Source organism: Pelodiscus sinensis, chromosome 22, assembly GCF_049634645.1.
Source record: "Pelodiscus sinensis isolate JC-2024 chromosome 22, ASM4963464v1, whole genome shotgun sequence".
In the NCBI taxonomy this organism is placed as follows: domain Eukaryota; kingdom Metazoa; phylum Chordata; order Testudines; family Trionychidae; genus Pelodiscus; species Pelodiscus sinensis.
Window position 1 is genome coordinate 3502367 of NC_134732.1, and position 20430 is coordinate 3522796.

At 56.7% G+C, this 20430-nt stretch overlaps 1 protein-coding gene across 2 annotated transcripts in view; it reads left to right on the plus strand.

Annotated features, from left to right (window-relative positions):
* Positions 1-20430, plus strand: part of ARRDC1 (arrestin domain containing 1) — a 59964-nt gene that overhangs the window by 36784 nt on the left and 2750 nt on the right. For both annotated transcript variants that reach the window (XM_075906000.1, XM_075906001.1), the window contains exons 3-7: positions 13707-13757; positions 15000-15154; positions 16036-16218; positions 16808-16984; positions 17910-18321. In XM_075906000.1, coding sequence (XP_075762115.1) covers positions 13707-13757; positions 15000-15154; positions 16036-16218; positions 16808-16984; positions 17910-18321 — 978 coding nt within the window. The remainder of the gene's footprint in view (positions 1-13706; positions 13758-14999; positions 15155-16035; positions 16219-16807; positions 16985-17909; positions 18322-20430) is intronic.

Consider the following 20430-nt stretch of genomic DNA (forward strand, 5'->3'; position numbering starts at 1 on the left):
GGACTTTATGATCCTCCAGAACCACAACCAGGGTGTTTCATGCGAGGCTGAAGCCTGGGCATCGGTTCCCCTCCCCAGGGGTTTCCAATCTCCTTACCATAGTGGGCCTTGCAGTCTACTCTGTTAGAGTCCCAGCGACACACTAGGTAGGCAAGCAGAGAGGATGGAGAGAGGCGGTGCCAGAACAAGGAGCAATGGGCTCAAGTTACAGTGGGGGAGGTCTAGGTTGGATATTAGGAAAAACCTATTTCCCGGGGGGGGGGGGGGGGGGGGAGCACTGGGCTGGGTTCCCTTGGGGGCGGGGGGGAGAATCTCCATCCCTAGAGATTTAAGCCCCAGCTTCACAAAGCCCTGGCTGGGGACTCTTCCGGCCCGAGGATTCTATACCTGTGAGGGGAACTGTAAAGTCACGGGGTGGAGGAAAGGGGTTGGGCTGGGGTTTGGGATCCAGCCGAGTGAAGTAGCACTTCAAATTGGAGGGCTTTAGAAGCTGTCAGACCGGAGGGGAGACCTTTCCACTGCAGGCAGTTTGCATAGCCAGAGGGGAAACACTGCAAGGCCCAAAGTCCGCCCACCCAGAGACTAGGTGTAATTCTTTTCCCACCCACCAGATCTGGACTAAAGTGCAAGCTTAAAAAAAAAAAAAGGAACAAGAAGAGCAGGCATTGAATTTATTGCAGCTGTTGACTTCATCGCCATGGCTTATGGGACACGTGTACAAGGGTCATGTGTGTGTGTGTGTTTTTGGCAGGGAGGGGCATGTATTCTACGCATTTCTGGAACCAGGGACTAGCATTGTAACTGCACCGTAAACTGTCAATGCCATCGGCTCCCTCTCCCCAGTCTTTGCACTTCTGGGAGTGCGGGCTGCTGATGCTCAGATTTGGGTTTCCCAGAAGCCACTGTTCAGAGGCTCCCAGGAAATGGATGACGTTCCCTGTGGTTCTAATGGAAGATGAACCAGCTGGGGAAGGTTCTCATTAGGTCTCTGACTGCTCCGTCGTGCTGGCAGCTGGAACATCTCTTGAGAAGCTTTAGCTGATCTGACTTTCCTGCCTGTTCCCCCGTCCCTGCCGGCTCTCTGCCGCCGTGTGGGCGGGAGGGGTCTGCCCAGATCGGGTGCAGTGGAACAATGTATTCTCTAGCCGAGGTCTCTGTCGCCGTTCTCGTATCCCTGTCACTCGGCACCACCCGCCCTGCTACGGAATAACCTCCCCTCGCCGGGGCGCCCTCCACAACAGCCGCATTGTTTGTTTTCACTGGGCAAGGCACACGCTGGGCAGGCTGCTGAGCTGTGCAAAAGCTCCTTGACCTTTAACCGGTTGGATCTTAACTCCCAGCCCGGGTAAACCACCCGCTTGGGGAGCTGCTCAGGGAGAGTGGTGAAGCAGCAGGAGGTGGAAAGGGGCCCAGAGACAGGACTTTGCACGAGATCTTTCTCCTCCCTCCTCCTGCCCAACACAGATTTCCCCCTCTCAAAAAAGCGTTTGTGTACTAAGCGGGAGTGTTTCTGGAACTGGGAGGGGCAGGAGAACAGCCCCTGGAATTGGGTAACAAGCAGGAATGTGGCTGATAGACCTGATCAAGGCATCCAACCGGTCTCTCCTCTCTTCCCCCCCCCCCCCCCCCCCCAGCTTTGTTCTAAAACATGCCAGCCCTCTGCCTTTATTCCAGATTCCTGAGTGGAGCCAGGTGAGGCTGCTCCCTCCCTGAATGGAGGGGCAGTGGGAGAGGAGGGGCTGGCATTCAGAGAAGCCAGTTTATCGAGCCTGACAAGCATGTCTGTCCCAATTTAGGGGAGACCCAGCAGGGGGGCTGCAAGGCCAGGTTGTAAACAGATCTGCCCTAACAGATCAAGCTTGTGGTTCTTCTGCCCCCTCCCCCAAATCAGGAGGGGAAAACATGAGTTCAGGGAAGAGACTTCCCAGTGTGACACACACATTCTGGCTTTCTCTGCACTTCCCAGTCACTTTCTTCTCCACCCCCCTCAAAAACCAAGCTTGAGGGTTTTAGACTGGACACATCTTGAACACGTGTTCTGCTAGCCTGACTGCATCGAAACTGGCCCTGCAGAAAGATTTCTAAGTAGCTTGGCATCTTTTTCCCCAACTTCCAGCTGCTCTGCCCCTCCTGGAGATCAGTGGGGTGTATATGAGCTTTAGGTCTTGCTTAAACCTGGAGGGAGCAGCTGATGGTGAGGCTGGGGGGAGGGTCGTACTGACCATAACTATTTTGGTTAGGGGCAATATTTTTAAACCGTTTCATGCAGGATTGGTGTACAGCCCCTCTTACACCTGTGCAGCTGCCTCCATTCTAAAGCTAACTCACGTGATGAACTTAAACAACAAAAGGTCTGGTAGCACTTACAGACTAACATGTAGCTGGTGGTATGAGCTTTTGTGGGCACAGCCCACGGAAGTTCATGAGTCCTTAGATTTTTGTTAGTGCTGTGGAACCTTAGACTACTCATCTTGAAAAATGGTACACCTTAAATCAACCAGTCCCAAATACAGACCAAGCAATACAGCAACTGCACAGAAGCGCTTAGTCTGACCGGGAAAGTGTTGCTTCTGTTTCACTAACAGTGTAAAAACTATGGGGAGGGGGGGATTTTTATTTATTTTTTTGTTAAAGCCAACCCTCCTCGTTCACCCCCGAAAATGTTGCTGTGGGGGAGGGGAGTGAGACACACAATCTACAGTAGGTTTGAACTCCCACATCCTATAACTGCATGGGGGTCAGAAATGGGTTTGTGGCCTGCTGTGGTTTGAAGAGCGATGCCTTCAGTGTGTGATCATGTGCTGCATTCGGTCTGTTGCGTTGGCCTGTTTGCAGTAACACCAGACAAAATGGGCTCAGTCTCTCTCCACAGCAGTCGCTGTGGAAAATGGTGAGTGACCCCAGTGGAAGGGGTGGGGAGGGGGGGAGAGTGAGAGTGTGTGTGTGTGTGTGTGTGTGTGTGTGTGTGCTGTGGTTTTTTTTGTTTTGTTTTTGTTTCTTTTTTTAATGGACTTGGGCAGGAGGCTTTCTGAGCTCTCTGCTCTGAGTGCATGCTGAATGAAGTCGTCGCCCCCCTCTGACTACAGCGTTGCCCTTTAATGGAAGAGTTAATGTCTGCTTTCAGTAGCTCAAAAGGAGCACTCCCCTCTTCCACTGGGTCTGGCTGGTGGGGTTTGTCCAGCATGGACTCTCGCTTATTGTTCCATGGGTGGTGTGGCTCTTACACGCAACCTGAGCGCTTGGGTGGGGTGGGAGTGTGCTCATCTGAAGCACAAAGTGAATTCATCCTGTCAGTAGAAGCCTGCCAGCTGGTCCCCGGCTGGCTGGGCAGCTGGCTTGCAAGATGCGATGGGGGACTGCAGCCCCCACCTGCTGCCCAGGTGCGCTTCTGGGCTCACTCTTGCTGGGGCTGAGTAGCTGGGCGGCAGGTGTGAAAGCCATCCCCTGGCAACCGACCTGCTCTTTGAGGGGTGGTGAATGGTGGCGTCAGCAGCTTGCCCGCCTCCAGGTGGCTCAGCCCTGAGGTTCCGGGTTTCACAGCCACACAAGGGGACGTTCTGTGTCGGTGCAGGGCTGGAGAGCGCCTGATGCTACCTGCGCTGTTAGACGGATCCAGAGCTCTTCTCCCGTGACACGCAGCCCGGGGTGGGGGATGCAGGGGGGGGGTATGGGTGAGATCACCGGGTTGTGCCTATATTGCCAGCTGGTGCAGTTCTCTAGGTTACGGCTGCCTGTGAGCTACAGCCCAGGATCTCCCTGTTGTGCTGCAGCGCAGGAGGGGTGGCAGTGCTGGTGCCTGAAGCATGGCCCTGCCTCCGCTCCCCTCTGTGCTCCCTGCCATTGCTTGCCCTTATGACCGGTGTAAAGTGAGGGGGCCATGCCCCCCTCCTTCAGCACCCAGCTACCACTTACTTCCACCCTGCCCTGCTCCTTCGGCCAGCAGCTGCAAGCTTAGCCCCATGCATGGCGGCCAGACCTCCCAGACATAGACCATCCCTAGGGCTGTGCTGCTCCTCCATTGGAGGGATCGTGGCCTGGGTATGCCAGGGGCTAGAGCAGTGTCTCCAAGCCCAGTGTAATTCCTCGTCGGGATCTCTTTAAAGAGCAGGCTGACTTGCCTGGGGTCTCTGTTCCATCTAACCCTCGCGCAAGGCTGCTGAGCAATGGCCGGGGAGGCAGTGTGGCGGAGTGGCTAGAGCACTCGATTGGGACTTGAGACCTCGTGCGCGCTCTGCCACTGACCCTGCTGTGTAACCTTGGTCATGTTGCTTCGCCGCCTCATAGCTCGGGTTCCCCGTCGTTTAAAGAGGGGAGGAGCCCAGCCTCTCGAGCAGATCTCAAAGCACTGCACAAAGGCTAGTGACTGGCTGCTATCTGGCGGGTGCTACAGCCATCGCACAAACCCTCACTACAGCGAGCAGCCTCCCTGGGTGCCCCACGAGCAGAGCGGCCCCTCTAGAGACCGGCCCTCCGGGGCTGAGAGTGCTGCATCCCGGGGGCAGAGCCTGCTCTGCGAGGGAGGGCCCTGGGTCTGTCTGCCAGTGGCCCAGCTGATTTGACCTGAAGTTGCCTCAGAGGCTCTGACACGGGGGTGGGGGGGGAGACTACCTCCCATCTGCAGCCCTTGTGCTGCAGCTGCCTGGGAGCAAGCCCCGGGGTCCTACAAGCCCAGACCTCTTTACCTTGTGTGGGAGGAGGAGGAGGAACTGGAGATGGCATTTACTCTAAAGCCTGCCAGGTGGGGGATAACGTGGGGAACCCCAGCGTGTGTGTGTCGACCACAGCAGCCCGCAGGAGAGTGGCTCCGCGCGCGGAGACGCAGCAATTGTTCTCTGAATACCGAAGGGCTCTAGTCATCGGCTACGATCCCGCTGTGCCAGGCGCCCTGCAAACCCTGAACAAAAGCCCCAGTGTCTAGCGGCATCGCAGAACTCTGGCTTGGCCCAACTCTGTTTCTGGGCCCGGCCCCAAAGAAAGCTTGAAGTTCTCCTGCCTACAGCAAGAAGCTCTGAGGAACCTGCCCGCCCTAGAAGAGGATTCGTGCTGTGGCAGAGCCGAGGTACCGCTGTAAATACACTGTCGGCAGGAGCCTCTCCTGCAGTGAAATCTTCAGAAGTGGAGGGTGAATTGCACACAAGGAGGGTTGTGCTGAGTGGCAGGAGGACCAATGAGGCCCTGTGTAATTTTTTCCCCTCCTAAGGATTTGACTGAGCGTGTTAATGCATCATTCTGAGTAGCCAGAGAAATTACCCTGTTGCTGGGCCTGCTGTTTCTCACATGGAATCTGGACAGTCTCTTGCATTTTGTTTTGAAGCAACCGCAGCATTTCTAAGCATGGGGTGACTGAGCCGTGCTAACTGCTCTTGGGTAGCAGACAGCCTCGTGTCTTGCATGGTGGGGGCAGGGGTTGGAACCGGGCTGGTACCCCCAGCCTCTCCAACACAGGGAAGTCTGAATTGACAGTCCTGACCTGGTTCTGTTGCCCTTGGGCGGTGCCCACGCATGAGGATGAAACATTCAGCCTTATCTGGCCCAGGTCTGGGGGGGTTGCACGTGCTAACAGGACCTTGGAATCCCATGGCCCACTCAGCTCTGTGGAATAGTGATAGAAATGTAGCCGTGTTAGTCTGGTGTAGCTGAAACAAAAAACAGGACTAACAAGATGGTTTATTAGGTGATGAGCTTTCGTGGGCCAGACCCACTTCCTCACATCAAATAGTGGAGGAAGTGGGTCTGGCCCAGAAAAGCTCATCACCTAATAAACCATCTTGTTAGTCTTTAAAGTGCTACATAGTCCTGTTTTTTGTTTCAGCTCTGTGGGACTGTGCCAGTAGAGTGCTGTCTGGTGGTGTTTTTGCCCTGTGCCTGTGGTAGCTTTGCACTGCCCTCTGCACAACGTGTGTGAAACCCTGGGAGCCCTAAGGGACAGCAGAAGAAGAGCTCCGACTGCTCGCCACTTCTGCAGCCCCGAAGGCCGGTGTGACTGCTCCATGCCCAGCAGTAGCATTGTGAAAAGCAGCCGCGGTGTTTGGGAGGGTGGCCTTTCGCACGCCTGAGCAAGAAAGCAGCCATGTAGACTTGGCCCCTGAAAACTGCCTAGGGCAGCACCGCCCAGCCCAACTGGAGAAGGGGGCAGGTGGCTATAGCAGAAACCCACGTCGGAGCGTGAGAGATCATGCCGGAAGCCTTGTCTCCCGCCTCTTGTCGCTGTGCACTGCGTACAGCCGTGGCCGCCCGTCAGGCTTTGCTAACGGTTCCCATTCACGAGTCTCAATGCGCTTTGCAAATGCTGGTGGAGGAAGGGCTGGCCCATGCGGGGGAGGGGTGCTGGTGTGGTTTTTGGCTTCAGAGACAATTAACTGGATCCGTTCCGGCCAATCAAACTGCTGCTTGAACTGGTCACTCGCTAACTTGAAAGAATGGGCATAAGCAGCGTTTAAAAACCGTTCAAGTGCATCTACAGTAGGGAAGTGAGACGTTACCAGGTCGTGTTTACCAGCTGCGCTTCACCCATGGGGGCTGGCGCAGTTCCCCTCCCACTGCAGGCAGGGGGCTGCTCCAGCTCCATGGGGCCAGCTGCAGACAGGGCCTGCTCTGGCCATCCAGAGCTGCTTCCGTCTGGCGGCCTAGGCACCCACAAGCAGGGGCTGCTCCAGTCTGGCCAGAGCAACCCCTACTGGCGGGGCGGGGGCGCTCCAGCCCAGCTGGAGCACGCCCCCCCTGCACCTGCCCACCTTCAATGGGTTAAACAGTGCAACAGGATTTTACACTCGAGGCGGCTTTCTTCTGATGGAGGCTCGGTACCAACGTCCATTCTGTCACGCATGCTCAGCTGTGTGCGGTCAGCGCTCCATCAGAATGTCCCCTTCAGCACTTTGGGGGGGGGGGGGTTACCTTGGCTTTGAAACAATTTTCAGAGATTGTGAGGCGTGTTAAGTGCCACAGAAATAAATACCAAGGGGACAAAGTGGCTGTGTCTTGGAGCAGGGGGGTGGAGGAAGTAGGTGAAGTCCTAGAACAAGTAGCATCTTGTGCATGCCTTGGTATTACTCAAGGTTCCTGTAGGTCCGTCAAGATCAAGTGAAAAGCAGACTTGCCTTCGCTACAAATGCTGCATCGAAACAGACAAAATTATGGCCCAACAGTGTGTTTGGTACCCGAACGGAGACATAGCTCACCTCAGTGTACCAAGTATCACTCCATGGTCTGAAAGCAGCCCTCCCAAGGCGGCAGAGGCGGGAGTTCTTTGGAAGTTGGTGTGTGTACAGAGGAGCGACTTTCTGAGGAATAAATGGGGTAGCAGTGGGTATGTGCAGCGCTGGAGCGTAGACTCTCTATGCAGCGGTAGGAAGGGGGGGGTTCTGTCCTCTGTAGCAAGCCACCTCCTTGAGCGGCAGTGGCGAAGTCACAAAGAATTCTTCCCTTGACCTAGCCACATCTACACCAGGCGTTAGGCTGGCTTCACAGCACTTGGGGTGGGTGGAAAAATTCCCACCCCTGAGCAATGAAACTAGAATCTACAATGTAGATCGGGGCTAGGAAGAGAATAGGATGCAAAACCAAGGTATGGGGCTGGCTGCATTTTTGAAGAGATTACTGTGATGGGCGGGAGGGAAGGATGCAAATCCAGTCAAGGTCAGTCAGACAGAGGCCAACCATCGATGGCCACTTGACCTCCCTGTGCTGTGTGGTGCTCTGTCGGCTCGCCAAGTCCTCTGCCCAACCTAGTATTTAGAATAGGCTCAGTTGGCTAACTACTCGTGAGGCTTTTACTAGGTGAGCTTGCAGTAAGCTATTAACTTATCTGGTGTGAGAATTTTAGGTATCCATTAAATACTTGCCCTGTCACACTGTATATTGGATGATTGATTGATTGCTAATTGGGCTCCTGAACGGCTGAGCTTGACACGTCCCGGGATTAGAGGCTTGCAGTTGTGGCTGTGGCAGTAGGGACTGAATTTGGGCAGGAGAGGAGGGTGTTCTAATGGGCACTGTACCTCTCATATTTCCTTCTGTTCGCCTCTGGTGGCTCTTACCTCTACATAGATTGTAAGACTTTTTGGGGCAGGGATCTAAGTTTCCGCTGCCTAATAAGCCCCACACAGGGACTCCAGGAAGGTGCCGGCCCCACCATCTGGACTCAGCTGCCAGCCGCAAGAGACCAAATGTGAATACCAGCTGTGAAACTGACAATGTTGGTTTCACAACAGGGACCCTACCAGCAGGGAAAGAGCCCCTTGTCCGGCTCACAGCTCTGGTTGTCCCTCTGTGAGCCCTGCACACCTGCCCATGCTCCACTCAAGAAGGACATGCACCACCAGGTGGACATCAACAGGCTGTCTAATTATTGTGGTGGCTGTAGGTCGGCCTAGTTTTGTGGTGTAGACGAAGCCTTTGCTCTGTCGGTAGAGGAGATGCTTCAAAGGCCACCGCTTCTGCTCTTCAGCCTGGAGGAAAAGTTGCTGCCTCAAGACTGAGCCCTGCTAATGCAGCTATTGCTGCCTAATGACTTTCTCAGTGGTATTTTTAGCTGCATGTAAACTTCAGGAAAAGCTGCGGTGACGATACAAACTGCACCCTTTGTTCGGGCTTCTGGGAAGCCAGCGTTAGTCACTTGCCGAGGGTGGTACCACGCTCTGCCCCTTCCTCCCCACAGCTCTTATTTTAAAGCGTCTCTTAGGAGCAGAGCAGGATCGTGCAGACTAGACAGTGTCGAGAGGAGACGCTTTGAGTCCCAAAACTGGAAGGGGGAAGAAATGGAGCTGAAGTTGTGGGCTTTCCGTAAAGCCTGTTCCACTTTCTGACTCGGAGGAGCAATCTGCAGACGCTCCCTTGACATGCGCTTCTACCAAACAGCCCCTGACTCCTTCTCCGGTTGCTCTAGAAACAAATCTTCCAGCCCAGCTGGCTCCAAGAAACAGGATCTTTCACTGCAGGCTAAAGAGGAAACCTCTTCTCTGAATCTAATAGGGAAAAGTGTTTTCATCAGAATGTACTTACCTTTGGCTGGGAGCACAATACAAGTAAGGTCTAGCACAGTTTTTTTTTTTTTTTTTTTTTAATACTGGGGGCCCAAAGGCCCCAGTTAGAGAACTGGGGGTGTCATGGGGGTCTCCCTTCCCATTCCACCATCAGTGATCTGTGCCCCCATGTGGTGCTCGTCATCTGGGCCTTCCTCCTACCAGCAGGTCCCCTGGACTCGCTGCCTGGCAGTCAGTGCATGACAGCTGCTGGCTGATTGTAGTAGTGCAGCATAGATGTGTCCTGTGCTTATAACGAGAACATGTCACCTTCTCCTGGCTTCCCATTCAGCTCCTGGTACTGCATGAGGGCCGGGCCTTGGTCTTCATGGGATGCTGTGGCCAACAAGCCCAAGGGACACATGCGGGCACAGGAACAGGACCCCTGCTTACCTCGCTGAGCTGACACTCCTGATGGTCAAACGTGGCTCTAACGCATCCTTGAGCAATGATGACGGCTCCAGAATGACCAGCCTTATTATAGCTCCTTGTCGGGTGGCTGCTGTGAGGGTCTGGAAAAACAACTGCAGGCGAGGGATGTAACAGGACAAACGATTTACCGATAAGTCTGGGCTTATCCGTTACCGTGAACGGTCACACACCGACTCCCCGCCCTGGTGCCAGCTGCCACGCTGCACTGCTGGCTCTGTCGGAGCTGGCTGCTGCCCACGCTGCGATCTCTGCATTATAAGCTCTGTGCCCCAGCACCCGCAGGATGCAACCACAGAGACTTTCATCAGTTACAGGATTATCAAACGAACCGCTCAACATGCCTCCTTCAGTCAGCGGCCGTTGACCTGGCGGCTGGCGCAGACTAGTGTTCGTGTGCGGGGCCCTCCTGGTTTTGGTGATGGGGCACCCCAAACGGCCTGCTTGCATGTTGGCTGAGCACCGCCCAGCCGAGCTCCCTTCTCCCTGCCGTGCTCCCTGCGGCTTCATCGCTTGCCAGAACGAGCACAACACGGCCCTTTCTAGGAGGCAGTGTGGCAGTTGCAATGTGTTACTGACTCGGCTCTTCAGAGCCTTGCTGGCAGCAAGGGCCTGGTCCGCAGCCGGGGGAGGAGCGAGCTGGCCGGCCTCCTTCATAGCCGAGGGCACGAAATGCCAGACACCCCTCCCCCGGTCGTTCTCCTCAAGTCAGCGCAGCCCCTGGAAACCCTTTGGGGCCCAGGTGCCTCTCCAGGGAAGGAGGCTGCCTGTCTCTTGGGTCGTCTGTTGGGAAGTGCCCAGATAGACAAGCAGACTGAATGCAGCTCTGCTTCCAGCCGGCGCTAGCCTGGGGAGCCAAGGCTCCGCATCTGGGTCGAGAGCTTGGTATCGTCAAACGACTCCTGGCAACCACACTAGTGCGGTAGGGGAGGCTGCTGCCCCACTTTACAGGGCACAAGGGTAACGATTTGCCTGAGGCCCTGGGGTGAGTTGGCGGCAGAGCTGGGGACTGGCAATCGGTCTCCCATCGCCCAGGCCTGTGCTTGGCCAGCCATGGATTGCGGTGGGAGAGCCGCGGTGGGGGCGGGGGTTGGTTGGTTGGTGTTTTTAAATGGCTTCAGTGCTGCGGGGTCTCTTAGCGTGGATTGCCAGCGCTGACCGCCACAGGAAGTGCAGGGCGAAGAGGGAAGTGAGGGGGCTACTCCAGGCGTGTGCGCACGTCCTCCAACCTCTCCTAAGATCCAACAGTAACCCCTCTCAGCTGTGGAGGCCCTACGGTCGTCCCCAGCAGAGTGTTGCCACAAAGTGCCCCCTAATGCCCAACTTCCTGCCCCCCCGCCCCCACACACACACACCTCAGTGCGGGGTTGGGGAGCTTTTTTGGGTGGAGGAGAGCACAGAAAACCCCTCAGGAGAGCATGTCTCATGGGGGATTTGCCTTCCTGCTCTGTGGGCCCAGGTGCGGACACCAGGGGCTGAGATCTTGTTCCATCCTCTACCTTTCCATTGAAGGTCAGCGACGTGTTGACTTGTTTGTACCCAGCTGTGTGCAGCCAATTGGTTTGTTTTGTTTTTTCTTGCACAGCCCCCACCGCGTGGCTGCATGACTAAAGAACCGTGGGAAGGGTTCCTAGCAAAGCCTGCAATCCGGCCAGACCTTGACCCCCAGGTCGGGGGAAGAATGCAATCTGGAGTTGGGACGGAGGCATGTCCTTAGGCAGCATAGCCTGGAGCCGGGCCGTCCCTGATGGCAGAATGAGCGGCCCCCTCGGGTGGGCAGTAAGGGGTGAGCTCAGGAAATAGCCCCCCTCTCGACCAACTCCTGCAGGGAGACCGAGGCAAGGGAGCTGTGACCCACAGAGAAGAGACTCCTCTGGGGAAAGCTAGACAGGAGTTGAGCTTCAGGCTCAGGTGTCCTAGAGGCCAGTGCCGGAGGGCTGAGCTCCAGCCGGGAAGAGGGTCTGGGACAGGAGGAGAGCTGTGGTGCGGAGTGGCGTATGGAATCCAGTGAGGCGATGGACTTTAGTTTGAACCCTGCGAAGGGTTAAGAGCTCTGTTTAAACTGGCCCCAGGCAGGGATGGTGGTGGCCCAGAGAGGAGTCTGTGCGGTTCTGGGGTGGCCCTGAAGCGGGAGGGGGAGGGAGACAGACTGAAGCAGGGGGTTGGCAGAGACGCCCTTGGTCCCAACCAGGCGTTCAGGAGGTGGCCAACCCAGGAACAGGATTCCAGCCTGCAAGACGGGGAAGTGGCTCTGTTGCCGTCCATATCCCTTCCCCATCTGTGCCCAGCAATCCGCAGACCAGTGGGGTTCTCCTGCCGCACTACCATGGCTGGCTGGCAACCAGGAGTGGCCCGAGGCATCAGCTGCGGCAGCCGGCCCCAGGCGGAAGGTGCGATTGGCGCCCCTGCCTGCACAGCCATCAATGGCCGTGACGTAATCACGGGGCACCCGGGCGCCCTGTGACGTCATCGGGCGACCGCCTAGTCTGCCTAGACTCACAGGCCGTCCTTGCTGGCAGCCCTTTGCTTGCATCAACAAATTAGCTAGCTCGGTTCTGGCTTTTGGCAGGTGACTCCTGCCAGCAGAGCAGAACCTGCGCCACTTCAGTTGATAGGTAGCAGTTTCCTCTTGCCACACGGCCCATTCCGAACCTCCCGTGTACAAACACCAGCTTGGTGAAGCACTCTTCCTTCTGGCTGCTCACTACCAGGGATCAGATGGCTAATAAGGGCGGGTAAGTGCTATTGTTCACCTAAGTACAACTTCCTAGCTGCTGCTGCCTCCAGAAAGAGACTTGCCTGTGGAGTATTGCTCCGTCTGGCTTGTGAAATTTACAAGGTGGAGTTTGCTAATTAGCCAGGCCTGGCTTTCGCAGTCTGGGCTCTCTGCTGCTTGTTTCTCCCGATGGCAAAGTGCTCTTCGAGTAGGGTACAAAGCCATGAGCGCGCTCCAAAGACCTTCACCAGCCTTGCTGCATGGCACCCGCAGCTAATGTAACTGTGGGTTTGGAAAAGGGGCAGCTTGTGGCTGGAGTGGCGAACTTGATACTAAAGAAAATTAAATCTGACCCCTTCTCCCAGTGCCTGATCTGCTCCATGTGTGGCTAATGCCCGTAACGAAGGCAAACTGCCAGCCTGGCAGTCCCCTCGCATGCCATGCTCTCGCCACTGCAGGTCCCGTCGATGGAAGGGAGAGGTGGGGGCTGGGGGAGCTGCCGCACCCTCTGCCTCGTGGTGGCTTCCATTCTATCCAGGGTAGTTGGGTTCAATAGCTCTCAGCACCCCCGTACTACACCTCCGCCCGGAGCCCCTCCAGCTCTGTCGGTGAAGGCCGGGGGGGGGGGTTGGTGCCAGGCAGAACTGGGGGAGGGCAGACGGCACAAGGACCGTGTCTGGGATCAGCAGTCTGTCTAGGCCTGGTCGTTCGCTGTGTGATCCTTGCGCCTGGCTGTGGGGCAGAGCCCAACCACTGCACTGAAGTTCTCGCACCAATCCACTTGGCCGTGTCATCTTAGCCCAGGGCCAGACCCGTAGGGCCCTGCATAGGGCCCGGCTCTGCCTTCGCTCTTGGGGCTCCGGGGTACCAGTTTTGGCCCATGGCTGCTGAAAGCCAGAAATGGTGAAACTCCCTGGTGGGAGGAGGGGAGTTGGAGACCAGACAGGCTTCTTGTAGGGGAGCCTCATGCAGAGAGATTGCGCTGCCGGACACAGCAAGGCAGGGCTGTGGGCAGAGCAGGCTACACACCCTGGCCTGCCTACCCTCGCATCTCCTTCCTAAGGCCACATCCTGCTGCTTGGGAGGCTGCCTTTGCTGGCTCCCACAGCACTCGCTGTGGCCAGCCACTGGCTACCAACGTTGCTCCTCACCACAGCACCTGCTGCCCGAGGGAGCCTGCCTGGTCCCTCCCCGGCTGCTGGATCTTGGCCGGTTACAGGCCCGGAGCAGGAGGGTGCTTCAGCTGGGGTGAGGGGAACCCCGACGACTCTGCAAGTCCGAAGTAGTGTGACCTGCCACAGGCTTTGCGAACGCTCTGGTCTGCAGCCCGGGGCCGATAGGCACCATCTCCGGAGCGTCCTCCAGTGAGGCTGCTCCGGCTTTGTGCCAGTGAGTCCTGTATGTGGGTTCTTAGCTGGCAGGTTGGTTGTTTTTTTTGGTGGGGAAGGGGGTGCCTGTCATCCTCACTTCAGGCCATTGGTGCCCAAGCTGCTTCTGGGTTAGTATCGCCTGGGTCATTTGCCTTTCTCTGTCTCTTGCAGGGGTTCTGACAGCTGGCGAGCACACCTTTCCCTTCCAGTTCCTGCTGCCAGGTACGGGGGAGACACTGACTGCTTGGGTGGCTCGCTGGGCCTCGGGGCAGCGAGAACATAGTGACTCCTTTTGGGGAGACACCCCTCTCTGGCTTGTCCAGTTAAATCACCCGCTGGCTAAGGGGGGGACAAGAGCCTTCCTGCCAAGCACCGCCGGTCCTGCAATGGAAGGACAGGATTGATACTGGATACTTCTACTAGAGGATTTACCTGGTGTTGCTCGGGTCCTTAACTCAAATACGTTCTGTTCTTCATTGCTGGGGCTGAGGGTTCAGGATGCAGGCTGCTTCGGGGGGAGGACAACCCCAGTCCTCTCTCATCACAGCAGCTTGGGGCCCAGCGAAATGCCTCTCTGGCTGCTGCAGAGGGTACAGTTGGGGAAGGGGTGCATGTCACCCTGGCTTTGTCTGTGCGTCTGTCCATCCCCCCCCCCCCCCAAGACAGACACACACAGTAGATAGCTGTCCCTTTCTTTACCCCTGCCCCTGGTGGCCCAGTGGGGTGATAGCTGTTCCAGCCCCCATCTCTGGCCCTTGCTCTCCCAGCCTCCCCTCTTCCCCATGGTCATTCTACAGGATAATTGGTGTCCCTCCTATCAGACCACTTCCATACCCTTCCCTTTCCATGTTATGAGAAACAATCAAATTCCAGGCCTATCCCATTGTCCTGCAGAACCAAACCCTGACTTGGCTTCAAGTTAGGAGAGGAAGCTGCCTCCCGAATTTGGTGGCCCTCGCCTTCACCATTTGAGGCGTTCTTGAACAAACGGACTCGGACGGACACACACGCAGTTTCTAAAAATACACTAGATGGTAAAAATGGGATGCTGCCGCTGTTGCGTTGTCTGAGTTTGTAAGCAGGCGGTTAAGTGAGGTGAACTGTGGGGGTGTGCAAGGAAGCCAGCCTCGTGAAAGGGGTACAGGAGTCTGGAAAGACTTGAGCCACTGAACTACACGTGGCATAAAAAAGACGGAAGCTACTGGAGTCTGCCCACATTAGCATCCCCCTGCCCCACCAGCGCTGGGAGGCGCACCAGTGGGAAAAGGAAGACGCAGTGGTTCCAATGGACCAGATTTGGTCTCCGATCTTTCAGGCCCAGGCTCAAATGCACTTGGGAGATCCAAATCCAGATAGTAGCTAGGTTCTGCCTCTTCTCTTGAGCTACCGGAAAGCGTTGCAGACTCGGGGGGTAAGGCCTAGCTCCCTCAAGGGTTTCTTTTGACGTCTGCCTTTTGAATGCAGCCTCAGCCCCCACATCCTTTGAAGGCCCTTTCGGAAAGGTGGTCCATCAGGTCAAAGCCGTGATAGACACGCCCCGATTCGCCAAGGACCACAAGTGCAGCAAGCTCTTCTACATTCTCTGCCCACTCAACCTGAATGACATCCCTGACATCGAGGTAAGAGCGCAACTGTGGGGGGGCCCAGAGGCTCTTGCCCCCTAGAGTGGCCCCTCTTGGGATAAAGGAAAAGCCAGTCGTTCCTCTCCCCCATCCAGTGTTGCCCTGCCAGGCCAGGGCAGTAATGGCTAACTCGGAGGAGAGGGTCACTCCTAGAGCTCATTGCATAGGAGGAGAGGCAGTAGAGGTTAGCGCGTTGTTGCCTAGAGCCCGGCAAGGTGTCATTGGTCCAGGCCCTAAATCCATGGGCCTGTTCCCTCTGAAATCTCCACTAGCACCTACATGCCTGAGAGCTGCGTGAACTCTCCTTTCTCCGGGTGATCCCTCTGGGCATAGGCCTGGAGAAGCATGTTCTCTGCCCTGCCCTACAGGTGGCTCTAATGACCCTTGAGTCTAATCACACCATCTGGTTTGTGCTGGCCTGGAATTTTCCTGGTGCATGGACCCTTGTCCAGGCTCACTGCTGGTTGAGGAAAGCGATGCTCCCGGCCTGGCGCCTACCCTGAGGTGCTCGTAGCCTCTTGGAATGTATCAAAGGGTGGCACTGAAAGAGGCACATTTCCTGGGACTTGGAGGTGAGGACGAGGGCTTGGCAGGAACAGGGGGACTCGTCCAGGCCTGGGGTGGGGGAGTGCCCCAAAGGCAAGTGTGGAGAAGCAGTGGGACCCAAGGGAGCCCTTACACATGACGGGGAGGAGGTAAAGAGCGAGCGAGTGAGCCGGATGCCTCGCTGATGGGTGTTACCAATGCCGCGTAGAACGCACAGGCTGTAGCAAGACCAGCTGTTCAGGATGGGGGAACCCCAAATCCTCTTTCCCATCAACTGCTTTTCCTGCAAACTCCCCCTCGAGCCCCACGCCTGACCTGCTGCCCTCCCCTAGCAACCCAACACCGCGTGCATCACTAAGAAGTTCAGCTACAAGCTGGTGAAGAGCGGAAACATCGTCTTAACCGCCACCTCGGACCTGAAAGGCTACGTCATGGGGCAGGCAATCCAGCTGCGCACCGACATCGAGAACAAGTCTGGCCGGGACACAGGCACCATCGTGGCCAGTCTCCTGCAGGTAAGAGTCCTCGGCAGGGGCTGGGACCGCTGGCTTGGATGGAGCCACAGCCGAGCAGTGGCTGGAGACCTGATTTCCCTCCTAGGCACAAGGATATAAATATTAAATAGAACTGGCATCTGCTACACAAGGATTCAGAGTTTATCTCCCTTCCCCAGGTGCCCAATAGTGGTGTGGGGGGAGGAGTTCAGCTGGAGACCCTACCTTTAGTGGGGAAACAGCATTAATTAACTTGGGCATGGGGGAGAGAGATTTTTCCCCTTCCCCCCCCATGTTGAACTTGTGTAACTCTGAGCGGGCAGACGGCAGGTGAGTCCCCCAGCCCGCTCTGTGCCCACACCACTGAGTCGCTGGGCTTTCAGCTCTGAGTTACTCTCCAGTGTGTCTGCGGCAGCGGCAGCTCTCCGGTAACTGGCTGTAGCCACAAGGCAGGAATTCCACGTTGGGGCGTCTCATGCCAGACCTCAGCTTATTCGCTCCCAGCATGGAGCGGGTTGCTAGCTCCTGGCTGCCTCCGTAGGCCCGGAGCGCGGCTGCAACCCAGTGAAACAGCGTAGAAATCTTAGGCCCCTTTTCTGGCCCCATGCAGAAGGTGGCGTATAAATCCAAGCGCTGGATCTATGACTTGCGGACCATCGCCGAGGTGGAGGGCTCGGGGGTGAAGGCCTGGAAGCACGCCGAATGGAAGGAGCAGATCCTCGTCCCTGCGCTGCCGCAGTCTGTGCTGCACGGCTGCAGTCTCATACACGTGGACTACTACATCCAGGTAGGCGCTGCCCCTCCCCCATCAGCAGAACGCTCTGGGGAGCTTCCAATGGGCTGGAGCGGCCAGAGGTCCTGGTGGGGCAGCGCCAGAGGAGCTGGTGCCTGGGGGAAGCGCTCCAAACAGAACTGTACTCCTGGGAGCAAATGCCACGAGCCCTGGAGCAGCCACCAGGGTGCTGGGCTTGCCTCTACGCCGGGGGTCTCGGACTCTTTGGCCCGTGGCCCACCCCGCTCAATACAAACCTTTCCATGGGCCACCAGTCACCCACCCATGATAACAAAATGGGTGCAGGAGGGAGTGTGTGTGTGGGGGGGGGGGGGGACATGAGTGGGGGTCTGAGTAGACGGGGGGTGCTGCTCTCAGCAGTGTGGGGGGGGTAGGGGTTTGAGCATCAGGAGGATGGGGGCACTCACCTGGCTCTGCACCCCCTGCTACTTCCAGGCACCCCCCATTGCTCTCATTGGCCAGGATTCCAACCAATAGGAGAAGTGGGAAAAGCCTCCAGGCAAGAGGATTCCAGTGCTGCTGCTTATCCCCTGCCCCCTCCCTCCTGCCCCAGCCAGGGGAAGGGGGAAAACAGCTGTGCATGGAGTTGCTGGCTTCCCCCGCAAGCCAGATCTGGCCTGCGAGTCTTGGGGCTCCCTGTCCCACAGCTGGAAGCAGACACTGGCACTCCAACCTTGTGGGTTACCGGCACGTGTTCCCCACTGCCCTGAGCTCACAGCCCACCTGCAAGACTGTCCTGGACTACTCGTGGCCTATGGACCACACTGAGAACCACTGGCCTAGAGCTGTAGCTGGCTTGTTAATCTCCGCTCGGGCTGGAACTGCCTGTGTTTGGCACAACTAGCCCCCTGGCAGAGCCTGGCCTGCCGGACTCCTTGGTTTTGTGGCTTTTTATTTTATTTTATTTTATTTTCCCCAGGTTTCCCTGAAGTCGCCAGAGGTTTCTGTCACTCTGCCCATTTACATCGGCAACATCGCTGTGAACAGGGCTCCTCTCACCCCGTCCCGGTCGGTCCAGCACATCCCGTCTGTCGTGGTCCCATCCGCCCCGCCAGAAGAGGAGGAAGCAGCTGGTGGCTACCACCCCATGGACAATGTTTCAATCCCCACCAAATGCCATTCCCAACATCAGCCGTTCAGCTACGCTCCGGGATTGAGCTTCCAGGACCTAAGGCCGGACTCGGACCAGGCCGGCTCCCCAAACCACCCCATGCTTTGCTTGTCGACAGGCGCGACCATCCCCTACTACGCGGAGGGGACAGTGGTTCCGGTTCCCACGGCCAGTTCTCTCATCTTGCCTCCGGAGTACAGCACGTGGGGTTATCCCTATGGTGAGCGTGCCCTCCCGGAGCTCCAAGGCCCGCTCTCGAGGTCTGAGGGGGAACTGGTGCAGTGGCTCTTGGGAGTACAAAATTGTTCCTCAGCCCGCTGCTGTGCGGTTGTGGAACCCCTGCAGCGTGGTGGTGGTTCTGTCTGTGGCGGCCAGGTCAGCATGAGACTAGGCTACACGGCCTGTTGGGAAAGCCATGGGGTCTCCAGAAGCCTCTGAAAGGGGTCCACCCCCTCCCTTATAGCAATGACAAACGTGTCTATCAGGGAGGCTGCCTACCCCTGCTCTTGGGCATAGAGAATCTCTTTGCAAGGGGGGAAAAGAGGGTGCCGGCCCAACACACTGGTGTAAATGCTGTTGGTAGCAGGGCTGGGAAAGTGACTTAATAGGAGTCTTTCCTTTGACGTGAAGGGGCATTTGGTCAGGCTCAGTGGGGAAGCTGTGTGTGTGAGAACTGGGGAACTCATTAATGGATGAGGAGAAGATTCAGGGAGCACTGGCTGTGCCAGAGAACTGGTTGGTGAGGGAACAGATGCAGACCAAACCGATAGCCTGAGGCAAGAAGAACACCCTTCGTGCCCAGGTAAAACTGAGGCACAAAGCGTTGTTTTGGCTGTAAAATTGGCCCAAGATGTTTCTTTGAGACCAAATAGCAGCAAACAAGCAGTGGCTGAATGGCCAGGGGAGGGGTTGAGATTAAGGGGGACTAACAAACCATTGCATAGATACACAAAAGCATGGTGACTGGGTGGAGTGCTGGTCCCTCTGTACTGCACACACGGATATGCGTGCCACGCACCTGAGACTTCTTGCTAGTAGTGTCTGTGGGCCTGTCCTCATGCGCCGAACCAAAGGAATAAGGGTTGGTGCCACCGGTGCCCTCTCCAGTTGCTTCTTACCACCGCATGGGCGGAGTTGGATTGTGTCCAGTGCGACCCGTGTTTTCTGTCTTGCAACTTGTGACTAAATTGCAAGGGGGGCTTGGCTGAAGAACTGTATCTCCTACCCCCTCCCTCCTTCTCGGGGAGCATTCAGTAACGGCTGCCTTTGCTGCTAGGAAGAGGATCTGTGAAATGTAGCGTCTGCCACTCCCCCTTCTGAAACCTGGGAGGGAGGGGGGGCCCTCCAGCAGTTGAGGGCTGAGTGGGGTTCCTTCTCACTCCTCGGCTGATACAGAAGTTACCCCCCCCCTTCTGGGGTGGTGCCCAGGAAGCTGGAAAGCGCCATGCTACCCTGGCTCGTCTCACTTGCCAAGCCATTTAGAGCCCAGTCTTCTAGGGCGAAGGCGTTTTCTTCTACCTGCCCTTAGCTTCATGTCGCGAACTCCCCGACCCTCTTTACAAAACGCTTTCAGCAGCTATTGGGAATTGGTCCCTGAAGCGTCAATCTTCAGCCGGCCCAATTCCCAGGCTTCCCTCGGGCCGGCCAATGGCTGACACACGTCTCCAAGTGGCAGGGGATGCCGCTGAGGTGGCGTCTGGCGGGGTGGAGATGGGGATGCTGGCGAGGTTCCTCGGTTTTGGTGACACTGTTCTGGGTTTGTCACAATGTCTCGTATCACTCAAGTTCTCGCACTAGCGGGAAGTCGGCCCATCCTTCGGTGCGCGTAGAGACCCCAGACCGCCCTCTGCTCCCCAGGCGTGTACGCTTCTGCCCTGAAGAGAGCACGAGTGTCCAGACCACAACGGCCGCCTCCACTGACCTACCACCCAGCATGCGAATACCCCAACACCGCCACCACCCAGGAGTAGCTTGGGGCGGTGATCAAGAATAATCTTCTCTGGAAGCTGCCCCCTCAGACGTTCAGCAGCCACCTCACCCTCTCTGCCCACAATTGGAGGGTGATTGCAATGGACAAGTGGATATTAGAAATCCTCCACTCTGGCTATTCTAGAGAATTCCTCTCCCCTTCCTTTCGGGCGCCACTCAGAGGAGATGGTTTTTCCATCCCACAAGGGGCCGTGGAACAGGTCAGCCCTCAGGGAAAGGTTTCTACTCCCCATGCTGCCTAGCACCTGAGGAAAATGGAGGCTGGATCGTTAGCAATTGTTTTTATTTGCAAACCAGTGCACCAAACGGTTACCCTGGCATAAGTAAGCCCCTTCCTGCA